Consider the following 20,256-nt stretch of genomic DNA (forward strand, 5'->3'; position numbering starts at 1 on the left):
GAAACATATTTTTACCTTATATACAGTAAACAATGTACAACAATAGCCAAAAATATATCTTAGGATGACTTTAAACACACTTCATTACTCATGGCTTGGAAGTTGTATAAATCGATCTACTTTCTCTAAAACAAGTTGTCATCCTAGTCCAAAAGCATAAGACATTGGAAAATATATGGGAATTGCTACAGGTAACCAAAGACTTATCCATATCACTTTGAACTGATGATTTAGACAAAATGGTGGCATTTAGATAGATGTTTCTCTACTATTTCTAAGGAAAAATGTCTCCAACATTGTTTTTAACAAAACATTCAGTACGAACTTCCTCTAAGCTTCTTTACCCTTCAGAATTTTTAGTTACAATTGTTTTCTAATCACTTGATTAAATGAACCAATTTACCAGTCATAATTAATAAGTGTTGATAAATGCAGTCTTTAAACAAACATGGTAAGAAACTGAAAATTTCTTTAACAAATTATGACAAAATAATTTCCAAAGGAAAAAAAAGTCTCTAATTACTCAGCAGAGGCATCTTTGTTATTCTCTTGACAGCCAGTCATTTCTCCGTGGGGAGACTTCAATACCCTGATCAGCTACTAAGAAATTCAAGGGAACCTGTCTTAAGTTGAAATATTCTACACAACACAAAGTAAGAGCTGCTAAAACTGCTTAAGTCTAAACATTTCTCAGATCCAATTCAAGCTGAATGAAACTACTGGAATAGCATTCAAGAGTGGTTTCTATCCTACTCCTCAATTTGGAACACAACACAAGCTTACCTTGGAAAGTAAGACTCTGCATCTTTCATTTGTGGAGAGAAAAAGGAACAATGACTTTTGGTAAATACATTGGGATTGTTACTGGAGTTATTTCCTATTTTGAGTATGTGAAGATATTGTTACAGACTAGTAACTTAGATGCAGTCTTCCTCTTCTGGATGTGATATACAAGGTTTACCTGCGGTTAGATCCCCTGCTGTGCAATCAGTGTTACTGCTAAAACTGTCGTCCACAAACTCAGAAGTGTTAGGAACACATTCCTGAACATGCAGAACAAACTTAGTAGAAGGAGGATGCTTTTAAAGTCGAGATTTTACCTGTGTTCTTAATTAAGACATTATTTTGATAGGTACAGAACAGAGGAAAGGAGTCAGAAGAACTCAACCAAAGGTATGCATTAAGGGAGAGAATTAGTTTCACATACATGGTCCTATGAGAAAAGGATAGAATCATAGATAACCAAGTATGAATGTTTTAGAAGAATTATATTAGTCTCTTTAATGCATAACCTGCATTTTTAGTCATTTTCATGTTAATCAGTTAATATGAGCATCCAATTTTGGACTATTTTGTGCCAGAGAATGACAGAGAGAATTGTTTTACTTTTTATAAAAATGTTCATTTAATATTTAATAGGAGATACGGGTATTAGATATTAAATTTCATTACTCTTGTCTAGAAGATCATTTGTATTTAAATTTAGGATGAAACACTAATCTTGCCTTTTTTTTCTTTAATGAATATTTCATTACTCTTAAAAGTGAATCTTGTTTTAAGAACTTTTTCTAACATAGTCATATCAACAGAATTAGTAGTTTCCATCCTCCATTTCCATCCTGCAGTATCCAATATGTTACACAGTAAAAGAATACAAAAAAGAAACACAGTTTGGCAATCAGAAGACAATATGAACAAAATATGTAGTCTTTTTGTACTTTAAGTCCTCATTTTGAAGTAAAACTGACAAAACAGCAGTGACTGTAATTATGTACTGTAACTTAGATGCCTTCAACTTCACCACCCTAGGTTATAACCTCAATAAACTTGTTTGTTTACTAAAACATCAAAGTATAAATATGTATTCTTTTTAGGAAAAATTTACATGAATTCCATTAAATAACACTTTGAAGCTGGATGAACAAATCAATATTTTAACCACACAAGCCTGAAAATGAAATCTTTCATTTTTGTCTTTTTAATGCAAAAATTAGACTTTTCTTATACACTTAGAAGAAAAAAAAACAATTAAGCTAAGAAAAGATTTACAGCTTCAAATGTTAAGTCACAGTTATCATTCCATAAATTTGTGCAGTACAAACTTTACCTCAATCAATTTCCTCTCATAAGAGCTGGCTAGTTCCTCATTGTTTTCTACTTGCTTTTGCTCCGGAACAGTGAATTCACCATCAGTACTCCAAACGTTTGGCAGAACTAAAACAAAGAGATATCTCAAATTAAAAATTCCATAACCATCTAAGACTATCTGTTGAGAAGTAATAGCTCTAAAAAAAGAATCAAAATAGGAAATAGTATGAAACATTATTACAAGTCCAGAAGCAAAAATGCTGCAGAGAGCTTTCTTGTGTACAATAGTCAGGTATTCTCAACAGAAAAAAATTGCAAACTAAAAGCATTTGGCTGTTCTGTGACTGCAGCTATTTAATATAAGTAGGTAGTATCTGCAATTCCTACCCTAGGCCTTTGAAAATGAAGCCTATGTTTCTCTTAAGCCTTTTTTCTGCTTCTCTTCTATAACATCATTTCAATGCTACTTGTACAGACTATTTCCATATTATAGATATTTCAGGAAATAGGGTGAGAATGGACATTCCATACTTTATCTACTATTTCATGATTTTCCATGAAGCAGAATCAGCTGTAGCTATTTCATTCCTGACAGTTAGTTGTTGAATATTCTTAGAAACCTCTAATAATGGAAATTTCATGGTTCCCTCTACAATCTATTTAAATTTAAGTATTCTTCTCAGAAAGGTTTTTTTGATACCTAATCAAACTTCCTTCACCTGTCATTTAAGATCATGACTTCTTTTCTTATTTGCAGTGAACAAAAACTACAGTGTATTCTAGTCCTGTTCCTAGCTATCATTTAAGTATTTGGCAATCATTTTAAGGCCTATTAAATCTCCTCTAAGTTACACAATGTCCAATTCAACTTTTCCTCACATATTACTAATTTTTAAAAAAATAAGTTAGCATATAGAACATAAACAACCCCTGATAAAAGGGAGATTTAACAAATGCTTTTCCCACTTTTCCAAATCAAAACTACATAGACAACCACTGTAAGGTAGAGAGAAGACAAATTTCATCTGATTGAATATTGTTTAGCTTGGGAACTGATTTTTTCTTTGAGAAAGTATATACATTTTCAGAAGTTTATTATTAAGTGAATTCTGAAAGCTATTTTAAGAGCTATTCCTAGTAGAACTTTGCTTGAAGTTCTTCAGCTAGAAACTTCTAAAATCAGCATTTTCACATACATAATATTGTTATCTAAGCAGGTTTGAAAAATCGAATACATCCAACTGCTGCTGACATCTGAGATATCAGGATGCTCGTTTATTAAATATTTAAATACCAATTTCAAACTGCTCAACCTATGCAGTAATTACATAGTTTGAAAGCTGGTAGATATTCTGAACTTGACACAGTTCTGACTCTCAGGCAATTGATTTATAATCATATTTGCTGGGCATTTTCTTGTTTTTCTTTAATTCATTGCAAGGAAAAATATTATGCTGAATTTCATTTATTATTTTAGGAAACTGTTTAAAGGCCATACTCAATAGTATCTGATCTGACTGTTGCAGCACATGTAGGAGAAAATCCCTTTTTTTGTTTCACTTTTTTTGAAATGTATCTAAACCTATCACTTCTCAGGGATTATTTACATGCTTAAGTACTTTTTTGAGTCACAGGCCTCAGCACTACTAAATATTTCAAATAAATCTCCAATGGCAGTTATTTTTCTTTAAATGGTTTTATAAAAATAGAATGTGTCAATTTACAATACAAGAAAAATTATTACAATGTTTGGAGCTTAAATTTATTTTGGTCACTGGCGATAAATATTATAGGAAATCAGTGCAGATTATTCATTATCATTTGAGAATAAAACACATATATTCTTTTTTAGAAATGTTGGTACTGTTCCATGGCCCTTTTTCATCTATAAAATCTGACCATCCTACTCAGTTTCTATTCTTATCACTCATTAATTTGCATAATTTTAACATGGCAGAATATAGCTAGCCTAGGAATATTTCTTTTCTCTCCTCCTATAATTACACTCATCGTAGAAACCGTCAGTATCTAATGAAAGATAATTTTTGCTATTATAAGAATCTGAAGCGATGGTTTTCGTGAATAATTCTTAATATGAATCACTACATTCCAGTAAAGTCGGAAGTAAAAACACGTGTTCTCACTAACGGAAACCCTTGTAAGGATCAATGAAGTTTTAAACTACGGATAAGTATAGTGACTAGCCCTTTTGAGCAGAATTAACCTAGTACTCATACAGTCACTTACATGATCAAAATATTGACAACTAAAAAGAGATGGTGCCAATTTCTGAAAAGCCACCTCATCTCTCAAAACACCTTCTGTAGCCAGTGGAAATACAGGTCCCACCAGAAGATGATTCAGAATCAAGACTCCAAGTCATCCTGTCATGGACACTCTGAACACCGCTGAGCACAGAATAAGTTAGCAAAGAAAGTGAAATGTCTGGTCTTAATACAGAGCCTATCTCATACGGTCTGCAATACTGATCTCTAAAACCAACACTACCAGTATAATCGAGAGATACTACAATATTCTCTCCTCAAAATAATTATTCTTATATTCTGATATCATCTTAATTCAGAGATTATTTTTAATTAATTTTTCAACTGATAGTTTTTTCTGGAAGGTTTCTTATTGGAAAAAAAAAAACAAATCTCATCTACCACAAAACATTCTGTAAAAATAAATTCAGAAATCTACATCAGCAGTTTTCTCAAAAGGAAAAGATATCAAATACCTTCCTTTCACTGTTGGGAGTTAATACAGGATCGTGATTTGAAGAGATGAATAGGCCTTATAATTACCTCCTGCTAAGCCTACTTTGATGTAAATTATTTCATTTGTTTTGGAAAAGACTTAGCAAGGAAAGCAAAGACTTCTTAACTGTTTCTACTTAGTAGTAATTTGATAGTATGCCATCACATAACATTCATTTTGTTTGATATCAATCTACATTACAGAACTTTTCACACAACAGCAAATAGTCCCAAGAGATGCGCCAGGGACAGTTCTCCCAGAAACAGAACCACCATCTTTTCTTGGTATTTTTCTCCAGGAGGAGGGCTGATGTCATACAAAGTAGAATGTGGAAGCAAAAACCATGTTCCCTGACACATCAGGATTGTTTTGTGTGGCTGAAGGTCTTGCACAGGACTGGGAGGCTGGTTATCTACAGAGATCCAGTCCAGGATTAATCAGGAAAACAACAAAAAAAAGCAAATGCTTGTAAACCAGAGATGTGCCTGTTCACTGGTTGTTCTTTGTCAATTTTTATGCAAGTTGAAGAGTCACTTCCATCATTTGGTCACTGTATCAATGTCTCCAATAAACTCTGCTTCAATGGTAGCATACAGAAAAACAAAGCCTGTGCATGAATTTTTCTGGTTTTTTACCCTTCATTTTATTCTTACCTTCCACTGTTTGACCTTCTCTTCTGAGCATCTGGACAGCTCCTACATACTTCTTCAGTTGCACTTTTAGCACCTCATTTTCTCTGTTGATAAAAAAACCTGAATAAATAAATATTATTTGCTCAAAATTGATTAAAGTTCCACTGAATGGAAAAATACTCTCTTTAATAATAAGCACTATCTAAATTCTGTCATCAGGACTTTAAAAAATTACTTACGCATTAAATAACACATCAACAGCACAGTTCCAGAAAAACTACTAGTCTTCCAGGGCCACATATCAGTGAAACAAATTATATCAATCAAAAATGTTCTTTGTTTGATTTAGATTTTCTATACTATGCTACATTGATGGCAGAAAAATTACACAATCTATCTAGATTAACAGTTGATTGAAAAAATGAGGATGGAATACTAAAGAAGGAAATTCAGAATGGTTTGGATAAAATTAGACATTGTCTAAGTATTTAATGTCAGGCAAATAAAAATGCAGCTTTAGTACCAGACTTCATTGTTCTAAGAAAATGCCAGCAACTTCAGCAACAATACTCAAGATAAAAACTCTCTACATACCATAAGAGAAGAAATTAGGTCAATCTCATCAACTGTAATACTTCTATGCCTGTACTTCTCTTACTTTTCTTTGGAAAGACAAGTATTCAAACTAGGTACCATCATAGCTCCACCTAACAACATTAAATACCTTAGTTTGTGTTTAGGTGGAAATTAAAAGGATTCTAAACAATTCGTTTTAAACAAAGCTTACAAATTACATGTCTAAATTTCAGTTATCTGTTTAAGTCCATTGAGTTAACCAAGTATGACAGAAGTGTTTCTATAAAAGAAACAACTAAAATGTGTTGCAGAGAGTGAATTCAAACAATATTTCTTTAAGAAACTATCTGGGAAGAGATAGATAGGTGCCACAGGTGCAGCACATATCATACACACAAACCCTACAACTGGTTAGAGAGAAGAGAGAACATTGACAGGTCAAAATCATTCCAGAGGAGTGGAACAGGCTCTAGGAATACTCTGGACATGTAATAGATTACAGAAAACTGTAAACAGATAATACATTAAAAGGTGTCTATTTTATTTATGGGAAATTATTGAAGCAGAAGCATTCAAAAACACGCACAAATATGTGTGATGGTCCTTATCACACTATAGCTATATATATATACACATATATATATATGTGTGTGTGTGTGCAGTAGGCTTGTGTGGCTAGGTTTGGTAGCAGAGGGGCTACAGGACTAGGTTCTGTGAAAAGCTCCCACAAGCTTCCCCTGTATCTGATAGGGCCAATGTTAGTTAGCTCTAAGGCAGAGCCACCACTGACCAAGGCCAAGCCAATCAGAGATGGAGGTAACACCTCTGTTATTAATGTATTTGAGATATGGAAGAAGTTATTGTGCCGGTGATAAAAAACTGCAGCAGAAGAAAGGAGCGAGAATGTGGTAACATCTCCACAGACAACAAGGTCAGTGAAGAAGGAGAGGGGTGAGATGCTCCAGGTACTGTCGGAGAGATTACTCTGCAACTTGTGGTGAAGATCATGGTGAGGCAGGCCCTGTCCCTGCAGCCCATGGAAGTCCATAACAGAGCAGAGATCCACCTACAGTCCATGGAGGACCCCACACTGGAGTAGGTGGAAGCCCAAAGGAGGCTGTGATGCTGTGGCAGGTCCTGGCAGGACCTGTCAATCTGTGGTCAGAGAGGAGCCCACACCAGATCAAGTTTGCTGGTAGGATTTGTGACCCTGTGGAGGACTCATGCTGGAGCAGTTCGTTCCTGAAGGACCACTTCTCCCATGCATGAGACTCACACGGAGATAGTTTGTGATGAACTGTCTCCCATGGAAGGGATCCCGTACTGGAACAGTGAGAAGTGTGAGGAGTTCTCCCCCTGAGAGGAAGCAGCATCAGAGACCATCCATCATGAACAGACTATAATACCCATTTCCCGTCCCCCTGCATCAATGAGGGGAGGAGTTAGAAACCTAGAGTGGTACTTTATTCACATTTCTGGGTACTTTGAATCATTTTTCTGAACTATATAACCTCAGTTTTATTCAGTCCTTTAGTAGGACGTTGTTAAATAGTTAAGAAGAAACCATTGATTATCCAACTATCAAATTTTAATGATGACTTCATACACTTTATGATAGTTTTCAAGAATCATCAGTGAGTCGGTTTTTCCACTACAGATGGATGCTGATATACAGATTAAGGAAAAAAAAATCAGAAACAGTTTAATTCTATATACTGTATTAAAATGTCTAAATAACTCATCATGAAAAAAAAATTATATGACAGCTACACAAAAAGATTTGTCACCAGTATAAATATGTCTGCATGGAAATAACTCTATACAATTATAATATATTGAGTTTTAAGGATTCTCATGAAATAATCATATACCATCTTGTTTCTACATTTGAGAATAGACTCGGTGCCCTCTCTCTGTACTGCATTGTTTAAAATCCATTTTTTACTATTGTGTTTATCAACTTAAAAATGATGCAGTACAGATGAAGCTCAGAAAGACTTCAATTCACTTAAGGTTTCTGATACAAGACTGAAATTCAAAGCAGGATACTATGTCTCAGTTACGTTTTCTAATATGTCTCTTTATCACCTTATTACTTCTCATTCTTTGACATCTTTCTCATTACTATTACTCTTAGACTTCAAAAAGGGCTCATCCTGATATATACAAAACTATACAGTTCTTTTTACCAGAGCATGTTTAAAAACAAACACAAAAAGACCCACCAACTAGAAAGCACTCACTGTTGCCACTACCGGCAACATCACCAGGCCACTCGCACGGATCACTCAGCTCACTGATCGCTGAGGGGACTAGATCACTGCATACTCAGTATGGATGATGCTTTATTCCAGCTTATTGCTTGTGCAATGCACTTATATCTGCTAACACAAGCACCTCCTTTCACTCCAACCCGTGCCCACCTCTTCTGTACTCTCCACCTCTCGTGTTACAGCCCGAGATCTTCCGGGCGCCTACAACAACTCACTAAAAAGTCCTTAACAACTTGAAAAGGCATTCTATCAGATATTCAGAGCAAGTATTTTACAGGAGAAGAAACTCCTGTATAGGAAGAGTTAAGGATCAGATTTGCAGAAATTCTTGTCCAGTTGACCTAACAGTACTACCTAGGATTAAGGATGTCAAATGTGAAGGTTCCAGTTTTACTTCTGCAACTTTTCCAAACTTTACCATCTAACCTGAAGCAAAACTGTTAGTCTATTACAAGACTAGTGATAAATATAATGCTTTCAGCATCTTTTGTAGCACTCCAAACAATTCCACATTCTCTGCTGAGAGTGACAAAACTGTAAAGTACAAGTTGAAGGTAACAGGGGAAAAAAAGACCAAAAAATGAGGTTGAAACATCAAAATATCAAACATCAGGTTGAAATATCAAAACCTCAAAGGGGATACACAAGTAGCTTTTATTGACTAAAATGGAAGATATCACTTCATGAAATCCCTAAAATTCTAAGTACTTCTATTGTCAGACATCCTTGAAAATTCAGCAGGAAGCACTGTATGTATTCACAAATTATGTGAAAAGGATCTTACTAAACTCCTGCACTGAAACTGAAGTCAGAAAAAGGAAAGACATTCAGCAAATTTCTTCCAAGGGTATGCACATGCTCAGGGCTCGTTTATACAGCAATATTTGAGTGGCATTACCAGTATAAGGTATGTTTTTTGTCAAAGCTATTCAATAAGACATGAGCAGTAAAGGATTTGCTTTTCATGGCAATATTTAGTGGCATTTAGTCTAGAAAAGAGGAGACTGAGGGGAGATCTTACTAACATTTACAAATATCTAAATGGTAGGTGTCAGGAGGTTGGGACATCCCTTTTTTCTATAGTAGCTAGCAACACGACAAGGGGTGATGGGATGAAGCTGGAATACAAAAAGTTCCACTTAAACATAAGAAAAAACTATTTGACTGTTGAGGTGAGGGAGCCCTGGCACAGGCTGCCCAGAGGGGTTGTGGAGTCTCCTTCCTTGGAGGTCTTCAAGACCTGCCTGGACATGTTCCTATGCAACCTGATCTAGTTGACACTGCTTCTGCAGGGGGGTTTGACTAGATGATCTCTAAAGGTCCCTTCCAACCCCTACCATTCTATGATTCTATGACACTGCTCATACTGCTACAGAAACAAAATATTGCTTCACTGATTTTTTTCTTGGAATATTCATGAGCAGTACACGGCCACAGAACACCTTAACAACAATTAACTTAGTTTTCAAAAAAAGATAATAAATAAACATCTGGAATGGCAAGGAATGTTCAATTATATAAGAAATGTAAGTTGCCAAATATCTTCAATCCCCCGCCTCATTTTGAGCCAAAAGTATGCAATATTACTGATAAATGCATACTCGAACCAACACGTTAATTCATGCCAGGAAAAGTAGCAACTGTTCCCTAAGGACTCTGATATTGAGTGGATGAATGCAACAGGGTAAAAAGCGATGACAGTGTCAAAGAGAGATGCTATTCATATGGAACACACCAGTTGATCAGCACCCTTGCAGAGACTTCTGCTGTGCTCTTGGAGAAGGCCCAAGACCCCACAGGTGAACTATTCCCCATGCTCCCTATGCTATAGCATCCCTTTTAAAAAGTATCATTATGGAGGGACAAGAGGAGTTGAAGGAAGTTAATTATTTTCTAGTAACGTCCACAAAGTTTGTGTGACAGATAGCTATGCTTATTGAAGCATATATTTATACACTGCACACAGTTAAGGTCTATTTTGCAAGTCAAATTAGACATTCATCAAGATTTCTGGCTGTTAATATAAATCAATACCAGTATGAAAGTGTTTTATTAATATTGATTTCTAAAAATTTCATTGCAAGTTTATACCTTTAAGTTATTATTTCTGTTGCAGAGGAAGAGGCTTTATAGTGCTTATTTTCCTAGAGCAGAAAAAAACTCAAATCAAAACAAAACCAAACAAAAAGTACCAAAAAAACTCCCACAAACAAAACAAATCCATGCAAAACCGATTCTTGAAAAAGATCCAAAAGTTCCTCTAGGGCTTCATAAAGTGAGCATGGTAAAAAACTACTCTCTCTCAAATGCTTTTCTTGTGTATCTCAACTCTAAGAATACTGGAGGCCTGAAGAATACTGTAATTAACTTTCTGGCATAAACATCTGATACTTACAAGCACATTCTGTGGATCTTACTTCTAAAATGTGTCATATTTCTAAATTCAGCCTTAGAAAAAAAATATCTAACAGATGTCTACATGTTGATAAACTCTTACATGTTTTAGATAACACTATAAAGGCACCAAATTTCCAAATATTAAAAAAAAAAAATTGCATGAATCCTGAGAATTAATTGAAATAAAAAGTATACTGCAAGAATATGTAGAATCTATATACAGAGATTGGGCTAGATAACTTCCAGAGATACTTTCCAATCTGAATTATCCTATGATCATACTATATATCCTATATCATACTATTATCCTATGATCATACATATATATGATCATATATAGTAAACAAATAAAAAATGAGAACTATTTCTCATAGAAGAGGAAGTTGAACTATATAATTCTATAAACAATATAAGGAGATTACAGTATAAAACTAATCTCCAAAAAAAACCTGTAATGAGAAATAATGTGATAAACTTAACTGCTTGTCATGCAAGACAAACACCATATGCATGATAAACTGAAAACTATTCCCATGATAGCTTCACAACTTAGGCTGTGTCCAAACCTAAATTTTGAAAGGGCTGTATCTTAGTGTTGATATCACATCTGAAAAAGCAGAAAATAGCTATGTGGGTAAGAAATATGAGGATTTTTCTTAATCTTATGAAATCACATATCTCACTCTTTATAAAATGTTTTTGAAACTTGTGACATGTCACCAACTAAATAAGGAAGAAAAAAAATCATGGAATATAGCAATATTCAAATGAGTTTTCACAAGCAGGAACAAGAGATATTTTTTCCTCTCTCTAGGAAGCTACTTAAGGTAAGTGATACAATCATTTCAAGACATAAAACACATCATTTCACCCACCACTCAAGTGCTATGGTTCTGAATGAAGTATTGTAAACCAGATTAATATAAAATGCCAAATTCAAAAGCAATGTGGCTTAAATAATAGAGGCACTAGATAAGAGGAGGCAGATTAGATTACAGGAAGTAAACAGAAGGTACATAAAAGTGCAAGATAAAGTACAGTCAAATTCTCATCCCATTTCCCCACACAGTGCATTATCACCTTCTCCTATATGTTTTTTCTTGCTACAAAGCCTATTCTTTGTAAAATGCTTTCATCCAGCATTTCTGAATATAGTCTAAGAATATCAATCTGAAATTATCCAGTGTCACAGTCAACTTCAGTAAATATCTTTGCCTTGCAAAGGGATGCATATAGTATCTCATACAGAAAAAAGAATCTCAATTAAAAAACTTCCACACTGGGAAGAAGTCAGTGGCATAGTATGTCCATGCAACTGGAGAAAGGTCCATTGATGAGAGAGGAAAAAAAAACAACAGAAAATGATCATACAAAATTATTCTAGAGAGTCTATTTACTCTCTTGGAAAGCTAGGAAATAGGTTGAATGCTGAGACATGTTCCTTTTGAAACAATATCATAACTATTATGAAAGAGCTATTCAAATACTCTACATGGAAGACTGAGATAACCTCTTCTAAAGTGACCCAAGAATCTTTCCATTTTTTGAAGATAACTTAGGAAACTCAGGAAAATTTCTCTAAGCTAGCATTTTGTCTAGGAGACTAGAAAGTCTTTGAAGAGTCTAGGAGACTAGCTGAATAAATCAATTTTGCAGATATCCAGTAGTAATCATTTCAACACTGACCGATCTATCGCTGAAATTTGTGTTCTCAAAGCCTTCCAAAAGACATTTACATCAAATTCTTTGCAAGAGCTTTGGGAACATACATAAATATCAGATCTCATTATCTGAAGCACATTTCTTCACAAAATTACAATAGTCAGACTGTTACTGAATAGTTTTCCTTGACTTGAGAATATTACTGTTGAGAACATTTTTCTACCTAGTCATGTGATCAACTGTTTTCAAGGTAAACAGTGAGATTTCATTATTACTAAATATCTGATCCTTAGTTTCTTTTCACCCACCAGCTGTATTAGGCAACAGTTAGAAAGCTTTTCCAAAGTTTTTGTTATTTCAAATTCTTGTAATTATTCAGATTGCCCAAATATCTGGTTTAATCTTCCTATTGCATCAGCATCACCTACATTGTACAAAGTGAACCAACAAAAGAATTTACAAGAAAAACCCATATACCAAAATAACTAAGTTTCTTATGTGCTAGAAAATGAGTTGCAATGAATCATTAAAGAAATGCATCCAAAGTCCATAATAAACAGTGACACGAGAATTTGTAGCATCTAAACAGCTCCCAGTATTGTTTTTATCATGTGACAAGGTAAACTGACTTTCAGAAGAACAATCAACACAACATACCCACAGTCTCCATAGCAATAAGAGAAAATATTTAAAAATAACAAGTTAGTCTAAGTGAGCATCTCTTTAGATCTCATTATAAAAGCTCCTTATCTGTGTGCATGACAAATATCTGATTCACCCATGTGTCACTGCAAATTCTAAAACTGTGGGGGAAGTGAGTCAAAGAAATATGAATATACAATTCCTATAACCTGAGACGTGAATATTAAATGATGAAGTATTTGCATTATCTCAATTGTCCTACAACACATGCATGTCAAACCCACTTATAACATTTCTCTCCCTCCCTCAAAGCAAGTAGTTTGGTTTGGTGTGTCATCAAAAGCAGAATTAATAACACTCTACATACTTTTAAAAAAAAAAAAAAAAAAACAAGAAATCTTTTCATTTACCATTTCAGATACTACTTCTGCCATGCAATAAAAAGCTTACAGGAATCTCAGCTGTGGTACCTGACAAGTGACACTAAGCTCTCTGCTTGCCCTTGCAGAAAACAAACAGTTCTCTCTATGACAAGGCATAGATTACTAATCTTCCTAACATTTGGGAGAGGTTTGTTGTTTACTATACATGTGAATCCTCCCCATGATCTTAGGCATCATAGATTACTCAAGAGCTTATTTAGAATTCGAAGAACAAATTTCTACTACTACAGCAGCATTTACTTTCAAAACTCTTTCTTAAGGTAAATCACATTTAGACAAGGTGAGGCTTAAAATTCCTTGCTTTCAGCATAGTTGTGGCACAAAAAAAAGTCAGAGGTGAAGTCAATACTAAGCCAAGGTTCACTAATGACCCAGAGGCTGGGACAGAGTGCACCCTATTTACAGATAATACAGAACTGGAGAGCAGCTGATAGACTAAATGGTTGTGGTGCTATTCAGAGGGACCTGGACAGGCTGGAGAATTGGATTCAGACATATTCCTTCAAGTACGAGGGGAAATGCAAAGTTCTACATCTGGGAAGAATACCACTAGGCACCCATATGTGCTGGGGGCTGGAAAATAGCTTTACAGAGAAGGATCTGGAAGTGCTGGTGGACAAGAAGTTGTCCACAAGCCAGCAATGAATCCCTCATAGGAAAAAAAGCCAACAGAATCTTTCTCTACATTAGGAAGAACATGTCAATGGGTCACTGCCAACAACATTCCTGAGAGAGGCTGTGAAGTCCCCATATGTGGTACTCAAGACTGGAAATGGCCCCAGGCAACCTGTTCCAGCTGACCTTCCTAGAGCTACAGGGAAGCAGCTATACCACTTTAGAAACTGGTACTCTTGAGACTGGCAACAACTCTTGCTTATGCTACAGTGGGTGATAAAGTGGTAAGCCATGAAAATCTGACCACAGCACAAGAAAAGAACATAAGGTAAACAAAGTCATGCTTAAATAACCAGACAGATGAAGACAGACCAGGTGGAAACGTCACTAAAGAGGACAGATAACACATTCTTTATTCCTCACACACATGAGGGTACATATGGAAGGGTATTTATGTCAGCAGCAGCTGACACTGACATATTCTATAGGACTGAAAGACACAAATATTGCTACTCAGTGTAACTGACACTAGGACAACTCAGCACAATTTCTACTGACTGAAGTAAGAACTTGTGGGAAGGTGTCCCCATACTAATCTCTGTGTGGAATTACAGAAGACATCTACCAGAGGAAACACTGTGAAATAATATTGAAATTAAAGTCTCCAAAGAAAGACCTCACTGGCTCCAAACCCAAGAGCTAGAATCCCAACAATCTAGCTTGTGTGGTTTTGAAAAAAAAAAAAAAAAAACCAAAAGCAACAAAAAAACCCATCAAAACTAAAAGCCAAACCAAACAAACAACAACTTGCCTTATACCTATGCACCAAAGCAACAACTTCCAATACTACAATGAGTATTTCATTATTCTAGGACAACAACAGTAGTCTGTTTACAAGAAACATTAATAGATTGTTTCTGTTCTACACATCATCCCCTTATATAAAAGGTGTATTAGATTTGAGGTTTGGGAAATACTGTTTGCAGACAGAGTTAGGTACTTTAGCACTGTTAAGAATATCATATACCCAACAGAAGGAAAATCATCCAGGACCTTATCTTGTGATTTGTTCCAAATGAGTAAACAGCTATGCCAAGAATCTCCCAAATAGCAAGTAGAATAAAAATGAATTAGAAAGAAGGGGGAGGGGTGTTAGAACTAGACAAAATGGGTATATGAAGAGAGAAAAGTCTTCTTACATTTACTTTACACATATACATGTATTCCATTTTCATTATCTAATTGTTGTTATTTTCATTGCTTATATTTCTTAATAGTAATTACTTTTTAATATTAAAAACTTGAAGCTGTCCTAAGTTCAGCTCACTACTATTCTTTCCTCTGGAGCTGTAACGGTGGCTTTGTTAGTATCTTAAAATCTCACTTATTGTTAACATTTAACAACAGAAAAACAAACAGCCCACAAATCCACCAAATTTGTCAGAAAATCTTCAGAATTTACTTTCAGCTTAAATTCAAATGAAGTCCATGACTTTTTTAGTCCTAAATCACTCATTTTCTTCTGAAAACTTAACTACTTGAAAATTACTTTTTGTTGTGGGCAGCATTTTTTATTCCTTTGTTCCACTGCTCTTCCTTTTTATGACACTTGCAGTGCTTCTTACCGTGCCAAGGCCTGCACTTTTGTGGCATGTCGCTCTTCCTGTTCTGCTACTTTCCTTCTCCAGTTGTCCATTTCCTGCCTTAGCACTGCAGAATGCTCCATCTCTCCATCGAGCAGATTTCTCAGAGATCTGGAAGAAGGCAGCAGCCTCTGTTAGAACACTGCAAATGGTACCTGCTAATTAGAGGAGACGGTACTAATCATGGATTAGGTTGTCTGAAAGACACCATTGATGCCATCCTAAAATGTCACTATTCAATGTAAGAAATTTACCTGAATTTACCTGATTATACAAAGATATGAAAAACTACAAGGAAAAAAGACCAAATCAAAACAGCTTTAAGTGCTTACTATCATATTATAATCTCATCAACATGTACAATGCACTATCTATTATGGTATCTACTACATCACCATGCAAAAAGAACTTACTATAGAAAACATCTTATAATGTAGTTTCACTGCTTCGGTGCAAGACCATATGTCTCAAAAATAATCTACAAGCAAGAGGGTAAGAATCTTGTCTCTACTGAAAGCATTGTCACAGACCTCTGTGCAACACCTTTGATGAGATAGCAAAGCTCAGTATGATGCATAATGGTAAAACCCAAAGCATCCTGATCCTTCTGTCAAAAAAATGCAAAGCTGAAAGGGGTAATAACTTTCAATTATGAGAGTGAAGAGGATAAGCAGCAGTGAAATGGGATCATTTGTTAGTCTTAACATTAAAAAAACATAGCCCTCCTACATGACTTCTGCACCAGAAGGGGAAAAATTGACATTTTCTGAGTATTTGTATACGAACAAACTTTTTACTCATTTGGAAAGCTATCTTAAGAGATCATAATAATCCTTTGGGTCTAACTTTTGAAAAACTACAACTGGCAAAAGCTCCCAAGATACAAAGACTTATATGTGACTCAAAGGAAAAGGGAAAATGTTGACCCGCAAACATTACTCTTCAGTATTAACAGTTCAACACTGAAGTATTGAGCTTACTTTTCACCAAAAAATATGTATAATGTGTAATAGCATAGCTTCACACAAAGGACAGCTCGTATTAAAGAACAGAATTTTTTTTTTTATAGTGCCTCGTAACTAGAACAAGAAAACTACCTATTCTCTTCTTCCAGTTCATCCTTTCTATTCATCATGGCCACGATAGCTTGACGAAGTTCATCTAAAGAGAAGGGATAAAAAAGGTCAAATAGTGTGTATGTTTGCATCATTCAGATCTAAAAGTCATGTACCTAGTGGCATTAATTCAGCAACATGCTTAAGATGATGCCAGCACCATTTGGTATTCAGCAAAGCACATAAAAACACCCTTAACCTCGTCACTAAATTGAGCAATCTTTCAAAATGGTATTATTTAACACAGTATCAGAAGTATCGATCAAATCAAATTAGTATGCATCTGGCTTTAGTACAAATGTTTACAAGTTTGCCTGTGGCTACAGCTGTTTTGTTTTAATTGTAAATGTATGGCACAATGCACCTTTTCATTATATGCATATTAATGACATACATTGTTACTGGTTTAACTTTTCCAAGTTGCTTGTTTTCCTTGCTATAAATTCTGACACGGGAAATACAACTAAGTACAATGAGACCAGGGTAGAGTCAATGTCATTCTTTCTTCATGCCATTTCTTTTCAAGATCAGTCCTAAATGCCATCTTTAAGACAACAGGATTTCTGAATCTTGTTAACTTCCTATAAAAATCTTTGTATTTCCTATAAATACCTTAAAAAAACATTTTCTGATGTTAAATCAAGAATACCAGTTTTTAAAAGCTTCTTTAGGGTCAGGTTTAACAGCGATACCAGAGCAGCTCAATATCATATAGACAAGTGTCAGCTCAAAGTCTGGCCTCACTTGAAGTCCTTTTTGCTATTATAAAGGTTTCACCATAGACTTGTACAACAGCACTATTACTATTTATTATAAATTTACAGAGAAATATTACGACAATCATCTAATCTAAAACAGATTCTGACTTCCATATCTTGCAAGAATACATGAAATACAACAGGTCTTCAAAGATCTGAACGGTTTCTAACAAACATTAGGATAGACAGATGTCCTAAACTACTTTAAAAAAAAGACAAACAATTTCACACATGTTAAGCAATATTTTACAACAGCTTCTGAGGGACACAATATTAAAACATCCTTCTCAGCAGTTAAATTAAATGCTCCTATGTTTGTATATAATGAATTAGCCAATTCTGTTCCACAAATATTCAAAGCAGATGTCAGCAAATTTTTTGTGCTTTTAATGAAAACATACTAGCAGAACTGGTATTACTTAATTTCTTTGAGTGAGCAAAGCCACTGGACAACTTGTTTTTTTACATTAAAATCACTGAATTGCTCACACCTTTGTTAATATTTTCTGTAGTTACACAAAATTTTAGCAGTTAAAAACAAAACCAAACTTAACATTGTCCTGTGGACAAGAGTAAATCTGTAAAACTTTAGTGATGCAGAAAATGTGAAAGGTTTTACTCTGTCAAACATACGTATCAGTCAGTGCAGACACCACAGTCTGAAGTTGGTAATCTGCTGGTAGATACCTCCTTACATGATTTAGTACAGTTCTTAAATTCCTTGAAATCAGACAATCCAATTTCTTCACACTAGAATTTTTCCAAAACATTTCTGCTTTGGTCATGGGGAAAGCAGATGATTCCATACTACAGCTTGAGAACTAACTGACATTAGCAAGAAACATTTCAGTAAGTTATAATTCATCACAAGAAAGAATAATGCTTTTTCCACAGTAACTTTATATGAGTTCTCTATCCAACTACCTCAAAAAAATCCATATCTTGTAGAAAAGCCAGAAGTTAAACTAGTGGGTATTAAATACTAACAAACAATTACAAGATGAGCAAAAAACATTCACAGTAAGCTTTCAGTATAGTACCACTCTATAACAAAACAAAGATCTTAAACTATGAAACTGAATACAGAATCCTCCTCAAGAAAGCATCAAGCCAATGGCACTTTAAATATTTCAGGAGTGTCATTAAAATATGATAATATGCAATCTCACTTAGTATTATTTCTCTGACTGAATAAATCAAAGCCATTGCTACTCAGACAAGTTACTGTAGCACTGGCTCTGCACTTGTGCTGAGGTGACTACTCTATACTAATTGCCTGCATGCATACTCAGTCTGTTCAAATGTGTACTGATTTAATAACATTTCAACAGCAAAGCTATTCTAAATTGTCTCCATTTTTCCAATTTTACCAGCCTATTCAAATTGTAATCTTAACCTGCCTAATAACTTAATCTTCTTTCCCTTATTCTACCTAGAATCTTTTGCATGAGTAGACAGTTGAAACCTCATCTTCTCTCACTCCCCTCTCCAACACAAATCTAAGTAAGCAGAGCTTGAGAGCAAGACTCTGTTAAAGACTATCATCTTCATAAAAGGAGAAGATAAAAAGCCTCTTGAAATAAAAAGATGTTAAAATGCTTTTTATTTCCATTTACCTCATGTCTGTTCTAAGAGTTACAGAACTTGCAATACTGCAGAGATACCACAAAGCAGAAACTCCAAATTTCAGTATCACAGAAAGAACAAAAATCAATGCTTAATTTAGGGCCACAAAAGCAAACACAATTCAAACTCAGTATTTCTTGCTCGTTTAGTTTAGCTACAGATAGCAGTGAAGAATAAAGTATCAACACAAACAACTAGTCTGGTCCAAGGGCCTAGGGTTCTAGAAGGCTTGTCCAGCCTGTGCATACCCTAGCAGCAATATTGCTTCATTGCTATCCCTATGTTATTCCTTCTTGAAATTATGAGTATTAAGGAGTCATATTTTCTATAAATTACTCAAAACAAATACAAGAACTATATAGTTTATCATCAACACTTCTTTAACCTCTCAATCCACAGTAAATATAAAGGAGTCAAACATTCACTACTGCAATTAAATAAAATTTATCATGACAAAAATCAGAAACTTTAATTTCATGACGTTTTCATGCAAGTAACTAAATAGAACTAAATGGATACCTATTTAATTCAGGCATAACATTCAAAAGTTTCAAAAACTGTAATTTCTTGGTCTCATTTATGCTTCCAGAAAAATTTAGCAGCAAGTCAGACTGTGAGCTGAATGCAAAGTATCATACACTGCAGCAAGTTCACTTCAAATCTGCCAGAACATCCATAGTTCATAAGCTTTTGTCTGTGTGTTATACCTGTCTCTGACATCAGTGTATGATCATAACCTAATTTTTTCAGCAGACTTCTATCTCATTCATTGTGTGGGTTAGAAAAATGAATAAATTAAACACCAGAAAAAAAATCAGGGTTGTAGCAACAACCATAAATTTGGCATTTTCTGACTTCTGGACTTTGTCACCTCAATCTTTCTTCTTTCTTTTTTGTATAAAAACGTGGGAGGATGGCCATGTATTCCCACTTCAGAAAATTGCTTGATGTTAGTTTAATGTCCTACTTCTGAACTGCTTTGTGCTTGATACATCACTTCCATTCTGGAAAGTGACATTAATGGAA

General features: G+C 34.8%; 1 protein-coding gene across 3 annotated transcripts in view; it reads right to left on the reverse strand.

The window, feature by feature from the left end:
• SNX29 (sorting nexin 29) overlaps positions 1-20,256 on the reverse strand; it is a 128,869-nt gene that overhangs the window by 77,387 nt on the left and 31,226 nt on the right. For 2 of the 3 annotated variants that reach the window (XM_061993607.1, XM_061993605.1), the window contains 4 exons: positions 16,829-16,892; positions 15,714-15,842; positions 5,502-5,584; positions 2,108-2,214 (listed from right to left, as the gene is read on the reverse strand). In XM_061993607.1, coding sequence (XP_061849591.1) covers positions 2,108-2,214; positions 5,502-5,584; positions 15,714-15,842; positions 16,829-16,892 — 383 coding nt within the window. Of the gene's footprint in view, positions 1-2,107; positions 2,215-5,501; positions 5,601-15,713; positions 15,843-16,828; positions 16,893-20,256 lie in introns of those variants that run through there. The other variant, XM_061993608.1, reaches the window with a different exon arrangement.

This window comes from Colius striatus, chromosome 3, assembly GCF_028858725.1.
Source record: "Colius striatus isolate bColStr4 chromosome 3, bColStr4.1.hap1, whole genome shotgun sequence".
NCBI lineage: Eukaryota > Metazoa > Chordata > Aves > Coliiformes > Coliidae > Colius > Colius striatus.